The sequence below is a fragment of the Erinaceus europaeus genome, chromosome 13, assembly GCF_950295315.1.
Source record: "Erinaceus europaeus chromosome 13, mEriEur2.1, whole genome shotgun sequence".
Classification (NCBI taxonomy): domain Eukaryota; kingdom Metazoa; phylum Chordata; class Mammalia; order Eulipotyphla; family Erinaceidae; genus Erinaceus; species Erinaceus europaeus.
Genome location: NC_080174.1, coordinates 11,140,341 through 11,163,188, shown reverse-complemented (window position 1 = coordinate 11,163,188; position 22,848 = coordinate 11,140,341). Strand labels below are relative to the sequence as shown.

General features: G+C 40.5%; 1 protein-coding gene across 2 annotated transcripts in view; it reads right to left on the bottom strand.

The window, feature by feature from the left end:
* Positions 1–22,848, bottom strand: part of SYNE1 (spectrin repeat containing nuclear envelope protein 1) — a 606,430-nt gene that overhangs the window by 132,730 nt on the left and 450,852 nt on the right. For both annotated transcript variants that reach the window (XM_060205315.1, XM_060205316.1), the window contains 7 exons: positions 21,255–21,451; positions 19,628–19,760; positions 16,642–16,824; positions 13,739–13,888; positions 11,923–12,099; positions 10,535–10,690; positions 4,007–4,162 (listed from right to left, as the gene is read on the bottom strand). In XM_060205315.1, the coding sequence (XP_060061298.1) occupies positions 4,007–4,162; positions 10,535–10,690; positions 11,923–12,099; positions 13,739–13,888; positions 16,642–16,824; positions 19,628–19,760; positions 21,255–21,451 (1,152 nt within the window). The remainder of the gene's footprint in view (positions 1–4,006; positions 4,163–10,534; positions 10,691–11,922; positions 12,100–13,738; positions 13,889–16,641; positions 16,825–19,627; positions 19,761–21,254; positions 21,452–22,848) is intronic.

The window sequence follows — 22,848 nt, the reverse complement described above, 5'->3', positions numbered from 1 at the left end:
GCAGGAAGATGAGGAGCTGTGTCCAGGTGACAAACGTCGTGTAAATCACTACTTTCCTACTAAGTCAGTAAAAAAATAAAAATAAACTTCGGGAGAGTAACAAAAGAAGTTAGCATGATAGTTTCCCTACAAGAGGGAAAGAACCCAGATTATAAAAATTTATGGGAGTCAGGCAGTAGCGCAGCTGGTTAAGCGTAGGTGGCGCAAAGCTCAAGGACTGGCGTAAGGAGTCACTTCACAAGCAGTGAAGCAGGTCTGCAGGTGTCTGTCTTTCTCACCCCCTCTCTGTCTTCCCCTCCGCTCTCCATTTCTCTCTGCCCTATCCAATAATGACATCAATAACAATAATAATAACTACAACAATTAAAAAAACAAGGGCAACAAAAGGGAATAAATATTTTTTTAAAAGTTACAATGTGGGTGATTTCACATGTACATCTATTGTCTTTTTGCTTATTTAAAATATTTTTATTTTAATTTATTTCATGAGAGATATAGAAAGTGTGAGTGTAATGGAGGGAGGGAGGGAGGGAGGCAGAGAGAGAGAGGAGAACCAGAGTATTGCTCAGCACTGATTTATGACTTATAGAGAGGTTCTAGGAATTGAACCTGAGACCTCAGAGCCTCAGATATAAAAATTCTTTGCATGACCATTATGCTGTCTCTCCAGACCACCTCTTGTCATTTACTACAATGCAAAAATAAATCAACAAAGCACAAAAACCCCTAGAGTGAAGTTGGCTAAGTGTGCAGATGTTTACTGAGTCTTGGGTTACCTCTTTGTTTTGTTTTACCTTAATACATAACAAAAAGAAATCTTTATAGGTCTAGGTTTGATTTTTTTCTCATGTAGTACTCTTTTTCTTACTTTTTTATTTTATAGACTTTTATTACTTGTATTGATTCATTTATCTGATTTAATATATTCTTTAGTTAATTTTAATTACACAGCACAGTCCTGTTTCTTGTAGTGGTGGGAATATTTGTCCTGAGAAATATTTCACTAGGTGACTTTGAAATTTTGCAAATATATATATACATTTATCATACAAAAAGAACTCCAGGGCTTCAGGTGGGAGGGGAAAGGAGGAAGAGGGGGGAAGGAGAGGGAGAGGAAGGAGGTAGGGGGAAAGAGAGGAAGATCAGGAGGGAAAGAGAGGAGGGAAGGATCCGGGAAGGGCATCATAGCACAGAAGCCTCAGCAGATGCAGTGGGAGCTGAGCTCAAATTTCTGCACATGGTAAACAAGCAAGACTTTCCACTCTCCGTACCTGTCTGTCTAATATAGAGGTACCACATACATACATACATGTAAATCTATCTCTATCTAAATACCCACATGGAGATCTCTATCATTCAGACATAAACACTTAAATGATTTTTTTTTTAAGTACTCCTATTCCCTGCATCTTCCCACCTCAGGAGTCACTAATGTCTTGTCTTCAAAGATGTATTCATCGATTAAGAAGCAAGGAAAAAACCAAAGCATCCCTCTGGCCCATGAGATACCAAGGATTAGACTTGATACCTTACACCTAAAAGTCCTGTGTTCCTATTAGTCAACAATTTGTTTGGCTTTACATGTTAACTCTTCTTTCAGCCACCAGGTTCCAGATGCTACCATGATGCCAACCGGACTTCCCTGGGCAGATGACCCCACCAGTGTGTCCTGGAGCCCTGCCCCACTAGGGAAAGAGAGAGACAGGCTGGGAGTATGTCAACGCCCATGTTCAGCAGGGAAGCAACTACAGAACCCCATAATGTCCCTGGGTCCATACTCCCAGGGAGTTAAAGAACAGGAAAGCTATTGGGGAGGGGATGGGATACAGAGTTCTGCTGGTGGGAACTGTGTGGAGTTGTACCCCTCTTATCCTATGGTTTTCCTCAGTGTTTCCTTTTTATAAATAATGTTTTTTAAGTCCTGTGTTTGCTTATTTATTTATATTTATTTATTTATCATCACTGGTAGAGGGAAAGAGAGAAAATGACAGCAGTACCATCCTGCTGGTGAAGCTTTCCCTCTGCAGGTAGGGACAGGGGGCTTCACCCGGGTCCTTGCACATGGCAACACGTGCACTGTTCCAGGTGAGTCACCAGCGTGCCCTGGGTCTTTTCCTATACTTACATGCAACAACAAGCAGAAATGGACTTTGGCTTGACTCATTTATAAACATATCTTCTTACGTTCCTGGACTTCCTGACTGTCAACTTAATCTTCTAAATGCAATCTTGTAAATAGGGAATAAGTACACTTCATCAGAAAGTCATCATATAAATCAATTTGCATCTGATTCTTGACTTTTTCCTTATTGCATGAATGAAGGCAATATTGAAGCCAATAGATATGTGATCTAATGAGCCAAACGACAAAGCCAGTGGCCTCGGAAGTGAGCCAATGCCCATGGGTGCCAGGAACCAGCCTATGAAAATCAGGAACAGACATGACTCAGATCAAGGAGACCATTTTTAAGTCCTTCTGTTCTTTGTGTTACTTTTATTATTATTTTTTGTATGAGCTTGTTTCTCTGAAAGAGCCACTTGTCTTATATCTATGATTAATTGCTTTCAGCATGTTGCTGTGATTCATAAAAATGAAACTCATTTAAAATGGATAAAACAAGAATAGTCTATAAAGGGGCCCTGGAGGAGAGATCAGAGACTCTACCGCACCCTCTGCTGGGCGCCACTGTCCCCAGACCCTGTTGCATCTGCCTGGACTTAAGTGTGTGTAGTAACCACCTGCACAGGTGCGTCCTGGAGGTCAACTGTGAGTTTACACTGCAGATTATTTGCAGTTAAAGATTTTGTTTTTTTAATTTTGTCAGCAGGGTTACTGCTGGGGCTAGGTTTCTGCAAAAGAACTCTACCACTGCCTGAGGCCATGTAGCTATTGCTTTTCCTTTGCTGGGGGGGGGGGGTGAGGAGAAAGAGAAAGATAGGAGAATCTTGTAGCACTGCCCCACAGCTCACATAGAGTAATGCATGTGCTCTACTGGGTGCGCCACTAATTTGGTATCAGTTAGAATATTATATATATATATATATATATATATACATATATATATATGTATATATATATATATATATATATATATATATATGATCAGGTAAAGACACAGAGAGATTGACAGGGAAGGGGAGATGGTGAGGGAGAGACACCTGCAGCCCTGCTTCACTACTCGTGAAGCTTTCCTCCTGCAGGTGAGGACCAAGGGCTTGAACCTAGGACCTTGTGCACTGTAATGTGTGTGCTTAACCAGGCGTGCCACCACCTGGCTCCCCGTTAAAGATTTTTCAGTCACCAGAGGACTCAACCATCCACTGCTGCATGGACTAGGGGAAATAGCATAATGGCTATGCCAAGAGATTCTTGTGTCTGAGGCTCCAGAGTTCCAGGTTCAATCTCCTAGACAATTATAAGCCAGAGCTTAGCACTGCTCTGCTAAAAGAAACACACACATACACAAAAACACACACATGCACATGCACACACACACACACACACACACACACACACACTCATCATGTGTATTCCTTTCAGCGAGAGAACTTCAAATGATCAAGTAGGCTATACTGTGCATCCAAAGTTGATACACAGAGGTTGGTAAAATAGTACAAGGCTTGTTCATGAGAGGTCCCAGGCTGAAACCCGGTCACATCAACAACCAGAGCTGAGAGGTGCTTCGGACTTGTGAGAAGTGGTAGCAACAATTAGATTTCCTTCTGTGTTTTTGTTTCCATCTAGAGTTTAAGAGAGAAACCCAGGCTGGAGATACAGATTTGCAAATGGTCTATGCCTAGATAATATCTTTAGATATGGAAACGGACATAGTGGCAAGAGAGCCATATTCACAGGAATAATCAGTACAGGAAACATTCAAAGCTAGGTTTTTGGTTTGTTTGTTTTGTAAGATAAAGAGACATGAATAAAGTGGATTTAGTACACAGAGATGAGGGAGAGATTCAGTAGATGGCCTTGGCGTGCAGACTGCATCAAGAATATTACCATGAGGTCCAGGTCTGCCCAGGTCTTGCTGAGCTCCTTGAGTGTGCCTACGACAGTGCCAGACACGTCTTCCTTCTTGTTCTCAACCAGAGCAAGTCCGTTCTGTTCGATTTTCTCTACCTCTTTTTCTTTTGACTTAATCACATCTTCTAGATCCTGAAAGGTTAAAATAAAACACTTCAATTTAATTTGCACTTGTCCTCTTACGTAACTCTGGGGAACAATGAGATTGAATGAAGAGCTTTCCTACCCGATTCAAAGGCATTCACGGGTTTTATTTTATTCATGATTTTAGTCATCACCCAGGCTTCAGCATTCTAACATACTATTTTCAGATGCAAATACAGAGGGAGAAAAGGAAAGATACCACAGCACCAAGGTTCCCCCCAGTGGAGTGGGAGCTTGCTCAATTTAGGTCACATAAACATAATAATACACACACAGTACTCAGAGTCACAGTACTCAGCTGAGCTGTCTTGCCAGATCTCTATATTAAAATTTAACATATCTTTTTCTCATGAGAAATTAGAAAGATTTAAAAAGTAAGATGCAGGCCAGGGTAGATAGCATAATGATTATGCAAAGAGACTTTCATGCCCGAGGCTCCAAAGTTCCAGGTTCAGGTTCAAGTCCCTGCACCACCATAAGCCTGAGCTGAGCAGTGCTCTGGTAAAAAAAAAAAAATAAAAAAGTAAGATGCAGATAATTAAGTAGGTAAACTGATTAATAAAAGAACGAAACATTCAATTAGTTTTTTTTTTTTTGGAAGCGGCAAGAAAGAAATAGATATTTCAGGAGTGATAACCTGATAAATATCTTTAAACTCATATATGATAGTTTTGGAAATATTACCCAGCCCTGCTGGATAGGAGGAAATACAGAAACTGCAATCTAGTAGACCACAAACTAGCAGATATTTAGAGGAAAATATTGGCAGAACTCTTTTCCACATAAATTTTAAAGACATCTTCAATGAAACAAATCCAATTACAAAGAAGACAAAGACAAGCATAAACCTATGGGACTACATCAAATTAAAAAGCTTCTGCAAAGCTAAAGAAACTACTACTCAAACCAAGAGACCCCTCACAAAATGGGAGAAGATCTTTACATGCCATACATCAGACAAGAGGCTAGTAACCAGAATATATAAAGAGCTTGCAAATCTCAACAACAAGTCAACAAATAACCCCATCCAAAAATGGGGGGAGGACATAAACAGAATATTCACCACAAAAGAGATCCAAAAGGCAGAGAAACATGAAAAAATGCTCCAAGTCTCTGATTGTCAGAGAAATGCAAATAAAGACAACAATGAGATACCACTTCACTCCTGTGAGAATGTCATACATCACAAAAGGTAACAGCAGCAAATGATGGAGAGATTATGGGGTCAAAGGAACCCTCCTGCCCTGCTGGTGGGAATATAAATTGGCCCAACCTCTGTGGAGAACAGTCTGGAGAACTCTCAGAAGGCTAGAAATGGACCCACCCTATGACCCTGCAATTCCTCTCCTGGGGATATATCCTCAGGAAACCAACACACCCATCCAAAAAGATCTGTGTACACATATGTTCTTGGCAGCACAATCTGTAATAGCCAAAACCTGGAAACAACCCAGGTATCCAACAACAGATGAGTGGCTGAACAAGTTGTGGTATATATACACAATGGAATACTACTCAGCTATAAAAAATGGTGACTTTTTCAGCCGATCTTGGATGGACCTTGAAAAAATCAGGTTGAGTGAAATAAGTCAGAAACAGAAGGATGAATATGGGATGATCTCACTCTCAGGCCGAAGTTGAAAAACAAGATCAGAAGAGAAAACACAAGTAGAACCTGAACTGGAATTGGCGTATTGCACCAAAGTAAAAGACTCTGGGGTGTGGTGGGGAGGTGAGAATACAGGTCCAAGAAGGATGACAGAGGACCTAGTGGGGGTTGTATTGCTATATGGAAAACTGGGAAATGTTATGCATGTACAAACTATTGTATTTACTGTTGAATGTAAAACATTAATTCCCCAATAAAGAAATTTAAAAAACAAAAAAGGAAGAAACTGCAATCCAGCCACATTTCTTGGTGTTAATTTGTGATAAGTAAGAAACTTCCACTGGGTTTCAATTTCTTCAGCTATTGCCAGCACTGCATATGCCAGAGCTTCCCTCTGACTTTCTGTTCTCTCTCTAATAAATAAATATATTTTTAAGTAAGAAAGCATATAATTCATTGCTCAGAAACATATCTGCAAGGAGACAGGGGAGAGGTGCACCTGACTGCGTGTAAAGACCTGGGTTCAAGCCCCTGTTCCCCCATCTGCAGGGAGGGGGGAAGCTTCAGAGGCAGTGAAGCAGGTCTGCAGGTGTTTATTTTAACTCTCCCTCTCTATCACCATCTTCCTTCTCAATTTCTCTCTGTTGTATCAAATAAAATAGAAAAGAAGGAAAGAAGGAAGGGAGGAAACAGAGAAAGAGAGAGAAAAAGAAATGGCCACCAGGAGCTGTGCTCTCATAGTGCTGGCATCAAGGCCCAGTGATAACCCTAGTGGCAACAAGAAAGAAATAAGTGTCTCTTTTTTATCTTTATTTATTAATTCCCCTTTGTTGCCCTTGTTGTTTTATTGTTGTAGTTGTTATTGTTATTATTGATGCTGTTGTTGGATAAGACAGAGAGAAATGGAGAGAGATGGGGAAGACAGAGGGGGAGAGAAAGACAAACACCTGCAGACCTGCTTCACCACCTGTGAAGTGACTCCCCTGCAGGTGGAGAGCCGGGAGCTCAAACCAGGATCCTTATGCTGGTCCTTGTGCTTTGCGCCACCTGTGCTTAACCTGCTGCGCTACCACCTGACTCCCAAAGAAAGAATTAAGTCTCTTAAGTGACCTATACACTTATGTTGGAACTAAAGTAAACACAGGACTGGAAACTGAACTAAAAAGAGACATTTTGTAAGAAAACGGTATTTCATAATAATGAAAAGATGATTCTGCTTCAGATCAGTAATAGAAAAAAAACCAGTTCTAATATTCTTATGATAATCTACTATCTGCTTGAGTGAATTCATAGGTACCAGTTTTTTGTTGCCATGAGCTGATAAATCACACTTGGAAGAGTGGGAAAATATTGCAGATTTGTTAAACAAAATACAGCTTGAGTCCAGTCATCCATTAAGGATGCTGGCTTGAATTTCACTCTTTTTGGTCCAGAAAAACAATTTCTCAAAAATAGCAATAAATTTTATCAAGGTTTGTGATACTGCCAAGCAGAACTTGTAAGTTAGGCTACTGTGATTTATATGCTGTGAATCCCAAATACAGGGAGGTTACTTTAATTCTGTTCTTTGTTGGGGGAGGAGGTGACTTTTCATTAGAAACGACAAATTGGCATTTGGTGTGGAGCTCTTTAAACCACATTGCAAGCTTTTCCTCTTGATTCTGCGTGGCATGATTTTCTGAGAGACAAACTGTTCCAAAAGGAGAAAAATTTGGTAAAGCTCCTGTTGTATTTTCCAGTAGTGATGTGTTTCACTGTCAAATAGTAGATGTGCACACAACAAGAACAACAACAAAATGAAATGGAAAGTCATAAGGGGATCACATAAAAAAATTTTTAAAAAAAGAGGAGTAAGAAAGACACAGTAGCTCAGAAGACAAAGGAAACTACATCCATAGATTATTTCCTATTTTCAATGGTGAGTTTTGTATGATAACTATGTAAACAGGACTCACTAGCCTTGCTAATGTCAACACAAATTAAACTTGAGTTTTGGTGTCAATGTTGTAACTCAGGAAGCCATTGACACGTAGGGTTTCCCAGACATCAAAGTGAACTGAAATTCAAAGTGAGCTGAATTTATTCTGATTTATTCTAGATAGATTGTAGAATAGATGACCTAAAGTAGAAAACTACTGAACCCTGAAAAATTAGAAAAAGCAGTTGAGAAACCGAAGAATATGGAAGACAGAGAGGGGCTGAAAGGATGAGAGTAAGCCCACCACACTTTCTGTACTAATAGCTCCAATTCCTTTAAATGTCAACCAGTTGACTTAGACCTTAAAACACAGAATGTGAGCAGACTTTCACCTGGTTGGCTATAACTTTCACCTAAGATGCAGGTCCTTTGAATATTCTTCACCTTGCTTTTCATAACTGTTTGGAGTTGAAAACCAGTCTCCTACAGGGCAGTGGGGCATTTCTTCCTCATCCAAGCACACACCACGCCCACCACCCCTCACAGAAGAGAATAGCTGGGTCAGAGTGAACATAACGGTGTGGATATGTCCCCATCTACATCTGCGCATTTCTCAGTTGGTGACTGTGACATCTTTATGCACCTTCCAAATTGCAATCCAACAGGCAGCTACAGGAAGATAATCTTCCCTAGAAAGCTTTTGTCTACAAGCTTAGAGAGCCAGGGGATAGGCAGCATAATGGTTATGCAAACAGACCCTCATCCTGAGGTTCCAAAGTCTCAGCTTTGACCCCCCGCCCCCACACCACCATAAGTCAGAACCGAGCAGTGCTCTGGTAAAAATAAATAGATAAATAAATAAAATAAAAATTTGGGAGCTTAAATATCTCTCTCTGTTTACCTGTGCCCCTACAGGAATAAATCAGAGCTGGATAGGCATCTATGGCTGGAGACTTTTCTTTTTGAAATTCAAAGTCTAAAACCAAGATTTAGGGAAAGGAGCCTTTGTAGAGGAACATTTCTCAGCTGAAACCTCAACTGTCCTTAGGAAACATGACTAGGTAACAGTCACAACTAATCTGTAACAGTTATTGAATTAGCAATGGCCTTTTCTCCCAGCATGAACTGTGTCAGATTAAGCATCTTTTGTGTAAACAAAAACACCAGAGGGAAAGATTGTGTTCTTAAGTCACTGGAACAGCAAACAGGTCTGAGCTCTTCCTGAGAAGTTAGAACAGGTCCACCCACAAAAATGTTCCTATCTACTTAGGCTTTTGGTGCAAAATTTCCATGTGCAGGAATTTAGGGCAAGAGAAAAGCAAATTAAGTGACAGTATGGGATAAGGAAATAGATACACAGGCCAGTAATGAACCCAGGACTCATCAACTGACACTTCCTGCAATAAGTCAGTAACATTTAAAAATGGTCAAGCCACTTAAAAAAAAAAAAAAAAAACATCAAAACAAATTGTAGCCAGTGTCACATTTATACCCCTACTTGAATAAATGAACTCTAAAATGACATTTCAAAACTATTATGACTATGGGCTGACCATTAACTAACCTTAAGGAATGGTGGTTAATTTGTACACTAATGCTATTTTACAAGAAACTGTATATACTTTTTTCTTTGGAAATCTGTACTAGTAATGGAGGAGACAGCTCAGTCTGGTAAAGTGTAGGACTTGCAGGTCTGAGAGGTTAGTTCGATCTCAGGTACTGCATGTACAGAAGTGATACTCTGGCTCTCTTGTTCTTGAGAGCGCCTCAAAAAAATGAAACAAAACCCAGAGAAAAACAAAAGTGTGTTGCAGCATGCAGAAAGAAAATGGCACTGATGCCTGGGATTCACAATGCAATCTCTCAGAGCAAAAGAAGCCTTTCAGGCGGGAGTAGCTAGCATAATGGTTTTGTAATAATAATAATAATAGTTATTATTATTATTTATTTGCAATAAACTCTTATGCCTGAGGCTCCACAGTCCCAGATTCAATGCCTTCTTTGCACTACCATAAGCCAGAGCTGAGTAGTGCTCTGGCAAAAGAAAAAAAGAAAAAAAGGGAAAGAAGAAGGAGAAGGAGAAGGAGAAGGAGGAGGAGGAAGAGGAAGAGAAGGAGAAGAAGAGGAGGAAGAGGAGGAGGAGGGAGCAGCCGCCGCCGCACTGTCTTTCAGGCCTATGTGCACAAATCCTGACTGGTAATCTATCAGTATGGCGAGTTTATAGCGGCATTCTCTATTTATGTGTGTGTTTGAAAGCTCTCATAATCCCAAATTCATGAAAGCACACACACAACTGGTGTACTGCACCCAGTAAAAGACTCTAGGGTGGTGGTGGGGGGAAGGGTTCAGATCCTGGGACTCCTGCTGGCAGAGGAGTTCAACCTAGTGGGGGTTATACTGTTACGTGGAAAACCTGGAAATGTTATGCATGTGCAAACTATTGTATTTACTGTCAACTGCAAACCATTAATTCCCCCAATAAAGAAATGTTTAAAAAAGAAAACACACAGGGTGGGTGGGGGAGATAGCATAATGGTGATGCAAACAGACTCCTAAGTCCCAGGTTCAATCCCCTGCCCCACCATAAGCCAGAGCTGAGTGGTGCTCTGGTGTTTCTCTGTCTCTCTCTCTATTTCTTGCAAAAATAAATAAATAAATAAAATATTAAAAGAAAACATACACACACAACTAAAACCTAATCATAAAAATCATAGAATCATAAAGAGAGAGAGAGACATTTGCAGATAAGTACAACTGTTTTTTCCCAGTGTTTCAGATTCTTCCAGGGTATACCATGAAACTGTGAAACAGTACATTTCAGCCACCAAGTTACCTGACAGTCCTTCATGGCATTCTGAACAGAAGCCTGATCTCCCATTCTCTGTTGTTGTTTCAGCTTTTTTCCCTGGGTTTCAAACCATGTTTTCAGACACTGAACGCTATTTTCGTACTCTGACCATGATTCGAACAAGCCTTCCAACAGCTGGATCTGATTGAACATAGTGAAATTTGAAATTTTATTAAAAAAAAATTAGGCTGACTAATTGTCCAAAGCTTTGTTTGCCGCCAAGCTAAATTTAGATTTTTTTTAAAGTTTATTTAAATCTTTAATTTTTTTATTGGATAGAGACAGCCAAAAATTGAGAAGTGGTCCCCACCTGCAATGGGAAAGCTTCACATGTGGTGAATCAAGGCTGCAGGTGTCTCTCTGTCTCTCTCCCCCTCCCCTTTCAATTTCTCTCTTTATCCAATAAAAAATAAATATATAAGGGGCCGGGTGGTGGCGCACCTGGTTGAGTGCACATATTATAGTGTACAAGGACCCACGTTCGAGCCCCCGGCCCCACCTGCAGGGGGAAAGCTTTGCAAGTGGTGAAGCAGTGCTGCAGGTGTCTCTCTGTCTCTCTCCCTCTATATCACCCCTCCCTCTTGATTTCTGGCTGTCTCTATCCAGTAAATAAAAAAATAAAATTAAAATATTTTTTTAAATAAATAAGTACATTTTATAGTGTAACCAATGACTGTTAATGATAAGTAAGTAAAGAACTCGTATCTTGCAGCAAAGGCATAAGAAAGTAAAGACAGGGCCAGGATTTTATTATTGCCAAGGACTTGAGTTTAAGTCCCTGATCCCCACCTAGGGGGAGACTTCATGAACAGTGAAGCAGGTCTGCAGGTGTAGTTCTCTCTCCCTCTCTATTTCCGCCTTCCCTGTCAATTTCTTTCTCTGTCCTATCAAATAAAACAGAGAAGAAAGACAAATATATATATAGCCACCAGGATCCCTAGCATAATACTGATGGCTAAAAAAGGAAAACTTTTTTCTATTTTTTTTTCATTTTTGTTGCCCTTGTGTGTGTGTTTTTTTTAATTGTTGTTGTGGTTATTATTATTATTGTCAATGATTTTGTTGTTATTGGCTAGGACAGAGAGAAATGGAGAGAGGAGAGGAAGACAGAGAGGGGGAGAGAAAGATAGACACCTGCAGACCTGCTTCACCGCTTGCAAAGCGGCCCTCCCCCTGCAGGTGGGGAGCCAGGGGCTCGAACTGGGATCTTTATGCCAATCCTTGCGCTTTACGCCATGGGTGTTTAACCTGCTGCGCTACCGCCTGGCCCCAAAAGACATAATTTAAAAGCACTTAAACAATATCAAGTAATACTAGTTAGAAATAAGTACTGGTACTTAAATGGTAAACATAGCAGAATCCAGTTGCCTTACCTTCTCACTTACTAGCCCCTGAAGGATTTGCCAGCTTTTATTCATTGCTCCAAGTTGCTCAGCAAAATCTGTCTTATCGCTGCGTTTGCTTTCCACATCCTGACTGCTGATCTGTAGCACAGACTGGTTCACAAAATCGACTGTCAACTGCTTACAGTTAATATCTATCTTAAAACCCTGCAGGGAAGAGAGAGAAGCACAATAAAACTATATTCTACTAGGACTAGAAAAAGTCCCAAAGGTTTATATAATTTTAAGGTTAATATTTTCATTTCCTGGATATAGTCCAAATAGTGTTAATCAGTGTGTATTCACATAAGTTGTGTGTGTGTGTGTGTGTGTGTGTGTGTGTGTGTATGAAAACTGGGACTATTCCTATAAGCTGAATGATTATCATTGTAATTATTCACTCTCAATGGTTTTGTAAGTTACTATCTTTATTGTGGTTTCTAAAAAGACACATAATCTATATCAAGTTTATTCCTAATATTGGACAATTTTCTTTGTCGTTTATCAGGGAGGAAGTTTTATTACCCTGCACAGGTCATAAAGAAACACACATGCGTATGCACTGAGGACTGATTTTCACAAACTGAATTTTGGAGCTGCTTTTTTTTTTTTTTTTTTAACCAGAGCACTAATAAGCTCTCTGGCTTATGGTGGTGTAGGGATTAAACCTGCGACCTTGGAACCTCAGGCACGATTGTCTCTTTGCATAACCATTATGCTATCTACCTCCACCCCATTCTTTCTTTTTTTATTTTATTTTATTCTTTTATTTTATTTTTATTTTATTTATTTATTCCCTTTTGTTGCCCTTGTTGTTTTATTGTTGTAGTTATTATTGATGTCGTTGTTGTGGGATAGGACAGAGAGAAATGGAGAGAGGAGGGGAAGACAGAGAGGGGGAGAGAAAGACAGACACCTGCAGACCTGCTTCACCGCCTGTGAAGGGACCTGCCTGCAGGTGGGGAGCCGGGGGCTCAAACCGGGATCCTGATGCCGGTCCTTGAGCTTAGTGCCACCTGCGCTTAACCCGCTGCGCTACAGCCCAACTCCCCCATTCTTTCTTTTAATAAAAAAAAATTAGTAATTTAATACTGATTTACAAAATTACAAGATAACTGGGATATAGCTCCATACCATTTCCACCATTCTATGTTCCCACTCCTCCCACTAGAAACTGCATTTGTTCTCTCAAGATCATAGATGTGGTTTGACTATTATTTCTGTAACTATCTGAGTGTTCTTTCTTTTTATTCCCCCCCTTCTATCTCTGGGTCCTGATGGGTTTAGAATTCAGAGCCCTCTGGTCATCTTCCTCTAACAGCGACCCCTCTGGGAGTATGGTCCAAAACTTTTTATAGGGTGCAAAAGGTAGAAGGCCTGGCTTCTGTCATTGCTTCTCCACTGGACATGGGCATTGGCAGGTCGATCCATATCCCCAGCCTGTTTCTTTTTCTTTCTTTCTTTTTTTTTAAAGATTTTATTTATTTATTAATGAGAAAGATAAGAGGAGAGAGAAAGAACCAGACATCACTCTAGTACATGTGCTGCCAGGGATTGAACTCGGGACCTCATGCTTGAGAGTCCTACGCTTTACCCACTGTGCCACCTCCTGGGCCACCCCAGCCTGTTTCTTTCTTTCCCTAGCGGGGCAGGGCTCTGGATGTTGAGGTTCTAGGACACACTGGTGAGGTTGACTTCCCAGGCAGCTCAGAATGAAATGAAGGTGCATTCTTTCTCGGATGAAACTGGGTCTAAAGGACAGGAAATTAAAACCAAAACAAAACACAAACCCCAGATATCCCACTACCTTGTATTTCTGAAGGTATTCATGGATTGCTTCATGACCAATGGCATTTTTTATATTGTCTTCATCCTTCTGTATAACATTTTCCATGAGAGAAATCCAAGTCATGATTTCAGAAATGGCATGGCGGGAAGGTAGCTTATCCATTTGGAGCTGCCCAAGCAAGTAATGGAACAGTCACAAGTGTTAAAAGACAAATCCAATGTCCACAGCCTTGAAAAACTACAAAACTACATCAGTGCTTGTTAATGGATCAACAGAGTTAAGACATTTTAATGACATTTCTGGGTATTTGCCTCATTTGAAACTTAAAATGAAACATTAGGCAAACATTAAATAACTGTCATCTTGTATTCACTCAACATCTAATGCCACACTATATAAACATTAAGTAATTAGCCAAAACACCAGCAAGAAGAAAATATTGTTCTTACATTATAGTTGGTTCATGAATTTAAAAAAAACTGAACTATAAAGAACCTAACAGATGTATTTAATTAAGTATCTTGTGAAAATCTCTGTATTATGACTCAGACATTAAAAGAGAAATATAATATTATAAAAATCAATTTTCTTGATTTTTGGCTCTGATTTATTTCTAAGCATTCCATGCTTTTAAGTAAAATATGACATAGAAGTTTGAATATTATTTAATCTTATATGCTTATGCAAATACTTAACACTTATCTGGTGGAAGAAAATGATTATTTAAAATTCTTATGGACTTATATGTGGGGCAGAAAGATGGAGAGGTAAATATCAAAGGTTTACTCTCGGGGCCGGGTGGTGCACCTGGTTGAGCACATATGTTACAATGCGTTAACTATTACAATGTGCAAGGACCCGGGTTCGAGTCTCTGGTCCCCACCTGCAGAAGGAAAGCTTTGCAAGTGGTGAAGCAGTGCTGCAGGTGTCTGTCTCTCCCTCTCTATCATGCCCTCCCTTCCTGACTTCTGACTGCCTCTATTCAATAAATAAGTAAAGATAATAAAATTTAAAAAAAAAAAAGGTTTACTCTCCTCTAGAAATGAATAGTTTTAAATTAGGAGAGGAAAGATGTGTATATAAATACAATTATCATATCTGGTTCATAGTCATAAATACCAAAGAAAAATAAAGACATTTAACCTCTGAATTTAGAGCAAAGAAACGTATTTTTAGACAAAAGAAAATGTGCTTCTCTTCATTTATGAATGCCATGTGCAGGGTAGCAGGTGGCTTACCAGGATAGTGCACTGACTTTGACATGTGCATGACCCAGGTTCAGTCTGGCTCTCACTGCCCTCAGGGAGGCTTCAGTGCTGTGGTGTCTCTTCTCTCCTCCCCACCCCATCTATCTATCTGAAAAGTCTTCCCCAGAGCAATAAAGCCTCTGTGAGTGAGAAAGGAAGGAAGGAAGGAAGGAAGGAAGGAAGGAAGGAAGGAAGGAAGGAAGGAAGGAAGGAAGGAAGGAAGGAAGGGGGAACGAGGGAGTCGGGCAATATTGCAGCTGGTTAAACGCACGTGGTGCAAAGCATAAGGACTAGAGTAAGGATCCCGGTTCGAGTCCCCGGCTCCCAACCTGCAGGGGAGTCGCTTCACAGTTGGTGAAGCAGGTCTGCAGGTGTCTATCTTTCTCTATCCCCTCTGTCTTCCCCTCCTCTCTCCATTTCTCTCTGTCCTATTTAACAATGACGACATCAATAACAACAACAATAATAACTATAACAATAAAAAAAAAACAAGAACAACAAAAGGGAAAATAAATAAATAAATAAATATATATATATATATATATATATTTTTACAAAATATAAAGAGGGAGAGAAAAGATAGAAAGAAGAAAAGGGGGAGGGAGGGGAGGGTGAAAGGAAGAGAGAAGAAAACCAGTCAACGCTCATGTTCAGCGGGGAAGCAATTACAGAAGCCAGACCTTCTACCTTCTGCAGCCCACAGTGACCCTGGGTCCATGCTCCCAGAGGGATAGAGAATGGGAAAGCTATCAGGGGAGGGGTTGGGATATGGAGATTGGGTGGTGGGAATTGTGTGGAGTTGTACCCCTCCTACCCTATGGTTTTGTTAATTAATCCTTTCTTAAAAAAATTTTAAAAAAAGAAAACCAGGTACAATCTTTATAGAGTTTTTTTTGTTTTTTTTTTGCATAGCTCATTAGTAAATCCACTTCAACAGTAAGTAAAGTCTCTTACATACATTGTTATTAGATCTTCATAACTATGCCATATAGCAGGGAGGTGCAGTTAACCACACTTCATGCATGTAAAACAAAGAGTTCAAGCATGATCACATGTACATAGAGGCAGCTCAACTGACAGAGCATCAGACTGGCATGCCTGAGATTCTCGGTTCAATCCCCAGCAATGAACACACCAGAGTAGGCTCTTACTTGGCATCCTCTCTCTCTGTGTGTGTGTGTGTGTGTGTGTGTGTGTGTGTGATCTGAAATTCACTTTCATGTATAATAAATAAAATAAATATTAAAAAAAACAAGGTCATGTCAGAATACTGACACATACAAATATTTACTAAAGCTACTTTTGGAAAATATGACACCTTTATAGCACTTTATAGATCAGTTTCTTTTAAAAGGAGGAGGAGGAGAAGAAGAAAAAGAAGAAGAAGAAAAGGAATAAAGAAAAGAAAGTTTACCATATGTGAAAAAGTAAGGCTAGAGCACCACACTGCTCTGGCTTTTGGGAGTTTACAGTAAAACCTAAGGTTTCATGTCTGAATACCCTGTGTTGGCCCCATAAAGTCACTGTCCCAGAAGCAGAATAGAGAAGTTTTAATATGCAATCAACACCACAATTCCGCAGGTCTAATTTAAAGTCATGTGGACAAATAGATTATTTCCCCACTGAAAAGCTGAAATCAGTGATACCCAAGCAAACCAGAGATGCTTTCCGTACCTGGTGGAGCTTCTCCTGCACAGATGGGATACTGGCCAAGAGGTCAGTCCACTGATTATCCATCTGGGACAGCTCTGAACGCAGGGCCGCAGTGTCAACCTTCTTTAATCGAAGCAGCTGATTTCCAGTGCTCAGGACAGATGACTTCAGTGAAGATTTGGTATCTACTTCTTTGGAAAACTCCTGAAACAATGTTCACAGCAGAGTTAAGTAGCCAGATCTTGCACTTAATGAAAGAAACCAGGACATTTCAAATAAAAGGGGGGGGGGGGACAGGAGGTGGTGCACCTGGTAGAGTGCACATGCTACAATGAACAAGGACCCAGGTTCAAGCCCCTGATCCCCACTTGCAGAGGCAAAACTTCACAAGTGGTAGAACACTGCTCAAGTAGGTCTGTCTATCTATCTATCTATCTATCTATCTATCTATCTATCTATCTATCCATCCATCCATCTATCTATCTACTTACCTACCTACCTTTCTATCCATCCACCCATCTATCTCCCCACTCAGTTTGTCTCTACACAAAATAGATAAATTAAATTAAAACTATACCCTTTGGAGAATATTTTGGAGACAGCATAATGTTTATGCAGGCACACACTAATGCCTGAAACTCCAAAGTCCCAGATTCAATCCCCTGCACCACCTTAAGCCAGGGCTGAGCAGTGCTCTGGTATTTATCTGTCTGTCTCTCTATCTGCATCTTTCTCTAAAAAAAATAAAAATAAAAAATATCCCTTTTTATCTTGGAGAGGTGATATACTATATACTCTAGAGGAAAACAAGTAAAAATCGCTTCTAAAAACAAAAAACAAAACCTCTCAAAGTTCAACAAGAAAGCAAAAGACCTCATCAAAAAGTACAGAGAAGGACTGGATGGACACTTTTCCCAAAGAGGACCTAAAGGACAAATCAACACATCGTCACGTATCATCAGGGAAATGCAAGTCAAGACACTGGAATAGGACCTCATGAGGAGAATGGTGGACACTAAAGATGTCACCAACATTTGTGTGGACAAAGGTAGACACTCAGACACTGTTGTTGGACATGCAAACTGAGTCAGTCTCTATGGAACACACTTTGGAGAGTCCACAAAATATAGTGTGCTATTGTTTGTTTGTTTATTTTTTATTGCTACGAGGGTTGTTGCTAGGGCTCCCGGTGGCCATTTTTTCCTTTTTTTTTTTTTTTCCTATTTTGTTTGATAGGATGGAGAGAAATGGATAAGGGAAGGGGTGATAGAGAGGGAGAGAAAGAGGGTAGGGGAGATAGCATAGTGGTTATGCAAACAGACTCTCATGCCTGAGGCTCCAAAGTCCTAGGTTCAGTGCCCCGCACCACCATAAGCCAGAGCTGAGCAGTGCTCTGGTGTTTCTGTGCGTGTGTGTGTGTGTGTGTGTGTGTGTGTGTGTGTCTGCATCTCTCTCAAAAATAAAATAAATAAAATATTTTAAAAGAAAAAGAGAGGGAGAGAAAGACCTGCTTCACCACTTGTGAAGTGTTCCCAGTGCAGGTGGCGAGCTCGGGTCCAAACCCCAGTCTTGGTCCTCTCACACGGTAATATATGAGCTTAACTGGGTGTGTCACTGCCTGGCCCGAGGTGTTTCTTTCACGTGTAGTACTCAGGTTCAAGGCCCCTTAGAGAAAGGTCTTTCTTTCCCATCCGCAGGGGGAAAGCTTTGCAAGTGGTGAAGCAGTGCTGCAGGTGTCTCTGTCTCCCCCTTCCTCTCAACTTCTGACTGTCTCTATCCAATAAACAAATTTAAAAAGAAAAAGAAAAAGAAAGGTCTTTCATATGACTCCACAGTCTCTTTCGCTATCTGTCCAAAGAACACAAAAACACTAGTTTGAAAAGATACATTCACAACTAAATCCGTTACAGTGCTATGGAATCAAACTGTGTGTCCAGTGACAGATGGATAGAGGAGGAAGCCGTGGGACATATTAACTAGGGAATACTACTCAGCTATGAGACAAAAATGGAATCCTGCCTATTGCTACAACAGGGACAGAATTGAAAGGGAATGTGCTAACAGAAATTAACAGGAAGTAGAAAGACAAACACGCAATGACCTCACTCCTATGTGTGACTTAAGAAGCACTGCAAGGGAACAGAGAGGGTGAGCCCTAAAGCCTGGACTCCATGACTGCAGATCTGAGGGTATTAAAGGAGGAAGTCGGAGGGGCTTAAAGGGGAAGGTGTGGGAGGGAAGGAAACGTCAGGGTCATGATGGGCGATGTGAGTTGGCACATACTCCTCTGAGACGACTAGTCTTATAAGAAAGACAACATTCCTTCAGTAAAAAAATATTGGGCTGAGGAGACAGCATAATGGTTCTGCGAAAGACTCTCTCCCATGCCTGAAGCTCCGAGTTCCCAGGTTCAGTCTCTAGCATCACTATAAGCCAGAGTTGAGCAATGTACTGGGGTTTCTCTTTGTAACTCCCTCATTAAAATAAAATAAATAAAATATTAGAAGAAAAAAAAAGAAAAATTAAGAAGCCAGGTGGTGGCTCACCTGGTTAAGCACATGCATTACAGTGTAAAAGGACAAGGATTAAAGTCCCTGGTTCCCACCTATAGGGGAAAAACTTCCCAAGTGGTGAAGCAGGGCTAGAGGTGTCTCTCTGTCTCTGTTTTCCCCTCCCTCTCAATTTCTCTCCATCTCTATCCAATAGTAAATAAATAAGATTTTAATAAAATTTTAAAAAGAAAAAAAATTAGAAGCATTGCCTCCCTCTAGGTGAAAAGTCACTGTTCAAAATTAAAGAGGAAATATGGACCCTGGGTCTATTTTGCAGAACACAAACACTTAATGTTGATGAATTCTCTATAGTCTGAAGATTGCACATATATAGTGAAAATTTATCCAGTAACAACTGATTTCCTCTTTACTAGCATATGGGTCAGTCAGACCTTAGCCAAAGGCTCAAAACCTGCAAAATCAAAGCAAATGCATTTATAAAGTTTCACACTTACCAAGAAAGCATTCAGATGATCGCGCACCGTGTCCAGCTCCTGTGGGACTGTCATGGATTGCTGAGTCCAGAATTCTAGCCTGTCTTTCGCAGACTGCAGCCAGTGAGCCAGTTCCACAGATTCTCTCTGATATCTGTAAGGACATCAGTGAGCCTATTGAGTAAGCACCCCTTCTTTATTCTCTGTTACTCAGCAATGGCTTTGGTCTTTTATTTTATTTTATTTTCCTATCGAGATTATCACTTGGGTTTGGTGTCTGTATAATTCCACCACTTTTAAAAAACTTTATGTTACAATGTGCAAGTACCCTGGTTTGAACGCCTGGTCCCTAGCTGCAGAGAGAAGCTTTACAAGTGGTGAAACAGTTGTTCAGCAATTTGTTTGGCTTTGTATATTAGCTCTCTTTTCAGCCACCAGGTTCCAGATGCTAGCAGGATGCGACCAGACTTCCCTGGACAGACAACCCCACCAATGTGACTTGGAACTCTGCTTCCCCACAGCCCTTCCCCACTAGCGAAAGAGAGAGACAGGCTGGGAGTATGGGTCGACCAGTCAAGCCCATGTTTAGCAGGGAAGCAATTACAGAAGCCAGACCTTCCACCTTCTGCATCCCACAATGATCTTGGGTCCATACTCCCAGAGGGATAAAGAATAGGAAAGCTATCAGGGGAGGGAATGGGATACGAAGGTCTGGTGGTGGGAATTGTGCGAAGCTGTACCCCTCTTATCCTATGGTTTTGCCAATGTTTCCTTTTTATAAATAAAAAAAATTTAAAAAACAAGTGGTGAAATAGTATTGCAGGTGTCTCTTTGTCTCTCTCTTTCTCCTTTCCCTTTCTATTTCTGGCTGTCTCCATCCAGTAAATATTTTAAAAGAGCAAGAGAGAGCAGAAGAGAGAGGAGAGACACCAGAGCACTGTTCTACCACTCGTGAAGTCCCACCAGCCATGTGGTGGCCCAGGGCTCAAGAACGGGTCTCCACGGATAAGGTGTGTGCTCTCTACCAGCTGAACTATATGCTGGCCCCAGCAAGGCTGTCTGTAAAGCAAGGGATGTTAAGCGATTTAAGAGAAGATAGCCCTGTGCTGAGACTTGCAGATTCTCTGAATGTCTACACCTTAAGCAAAAATAATCTGAGTTTTAGTATTCCCAGGTCTAAGCCGAAAGTTAAAAATATCTTTCTCCTGCTCCTTCCTTTTCAGGCTCCTTAGGTCAATATTATTAAAAAGTCAATAGGAATAAAGTTGCCATAGAAACGGAGTATTTCATTATATTAAAAGTAACCCTCTGCTTTCCTTGAAGGATTCGTTGAGCAACTTCACGTGGATAAAGCCCTCTCTCTCTCTCTCTCTCTCTCTCTGCTTGACTTGACTAATATCGCCATGTTCAGACAATAAGTAAAGAAGAAATGATAGCTCAGTGGAAAGCTGTATTTTGGACGAGGCTCCATGTCCACTTTTAGCTGTATGTCTATTACACATGGGTTCAACTAAGAGTCTTTACCTTGCCTTAATTTTCCAAGTTGTAATTTTCCAGGGAGCCCATGTCTCTTTCTAGCGTGCCCACTATCCTGCTTAAGACTCTGCAACACTGGTTGAAGAGGACACAGAACAGTCATATTCATTACCTGGCCCAGTGTTTGAGTATTGTTTCCAGCCTATGAAGTTCTTTAGACACTTTGTTGGTGTTATTCAACCACCATTCTCCAAGTTGATTCAGCTGGCTTTCAAGATTTGAGCAGCTAATGGACAGAAGAAGTTGTTTCCCATCATGTAGCACCTGGTATAGTTTGGGCTGGTATTCATTCAGGCTGGTTTGCAAGTGCTAAAATGATTGGCATGATAAGGTCAGAATATGAGATAATGCTTTTTTTTTACTTTTTTCTTTCTTTAAGAATTGTGATTTTCCAAAGTGAAGACTCTGGGGTGGGGGGGTTCAGGTCCTGGAATATGATGGCAGAGGAGGCCCTAGTGGGGGGGGGTGTATTGTTATGTGGAAATGTTATGCATGTACAAATAATTTTTATTTTATTGTCAACTGTAAACCATTAATCCCCCAATAAATAAATTTAAAGAAAAAAAAAGAATTGTGCTTTCTGGTGTCCATAAAGTTCCTGTAACCCATTAGTCAAAATATCAACCCTTTGCACACTGGAAACTTTGAGATGTTTTATCTACAACTAGGAGTAGGTGTCCTCCTTTTGTAGTTGCATTTTTTTTTTCCTTAAAACAGCATTGCTCAGCTTTGGTTTATGATGGTGCTAGGGATTGTTCCTGGGGCTTCTGAGTGTGAAGGTCTGTTGCATAAGCCACTGTAATATTTCCTTATCTGAATATTCAAACAAAGTTCTCTGAATATATATATTTATTTTGGGGGGGGGCTGGGTAGTGGCACACCTGGTTAAGTGCACGTTACAATGTGTAAGGGCCCCAGTCCCCACCTGCAGAGGGAAAGCCTTGCAAGTGGTGAAGTAGTGCTGCAGGTGTCTTTCATTCTCTCTCCCTCTCTATCACCCACTTCTCTCTTGATTTTGGGCTGTCTCTAACCAATAAAATAAAGATAATAAAGAACATTTTAAACTGGGAGTCGGGCGGTAGTGCAGCGGGTTAAGCACAGGTGGTGTGAACTGCGAGGACCAGCATAAGGATCCTGGTTCGAGCCCCTGGCTCCCCACCTGCAGGGGAGTCGCTTCAAAAGTGATGAAGCAGGTCTGCAGGTGTCTGTCTTTCTCTCCTCTTCTTTGTCTTCACCTCCTCTCTCCATTTCTCTCTGTCCTATCCAACAATGACAACATCAATAACAACAACAATAAAACAAGGGCAACAAAAGGGAATAAATAAATATTTTAAAAATTTTTAAAAAGAACAATTACAAAATTAAAAAAAACTTTTAAATGCTATATTATAAGATAAAAAATAATTAATTCAAGAATGTGGCATCAGAATACACTACAGAAAATACTTGGTAGAGGCAGTCTTTTCAAAAATAGCTCAAGGACTGGAAAAGTAGTCTGGTGGAAGCACACTGAAGTCCTATGTTCAATTCCAGGCACCACCACATGTAAGAATTAGGCAGTGTCTTAGTTAGTTTTCTTTTCTATTTTATTCTCTTTCCTGATAATAACCCATCTTTAAAATAATGAGTGAGGGGCCGAGTGGTGGCGCAGCATGTTAAGTGCAGCAGGTTAAGCACACATGGCATGAAGTGCGAGAACCAGCACA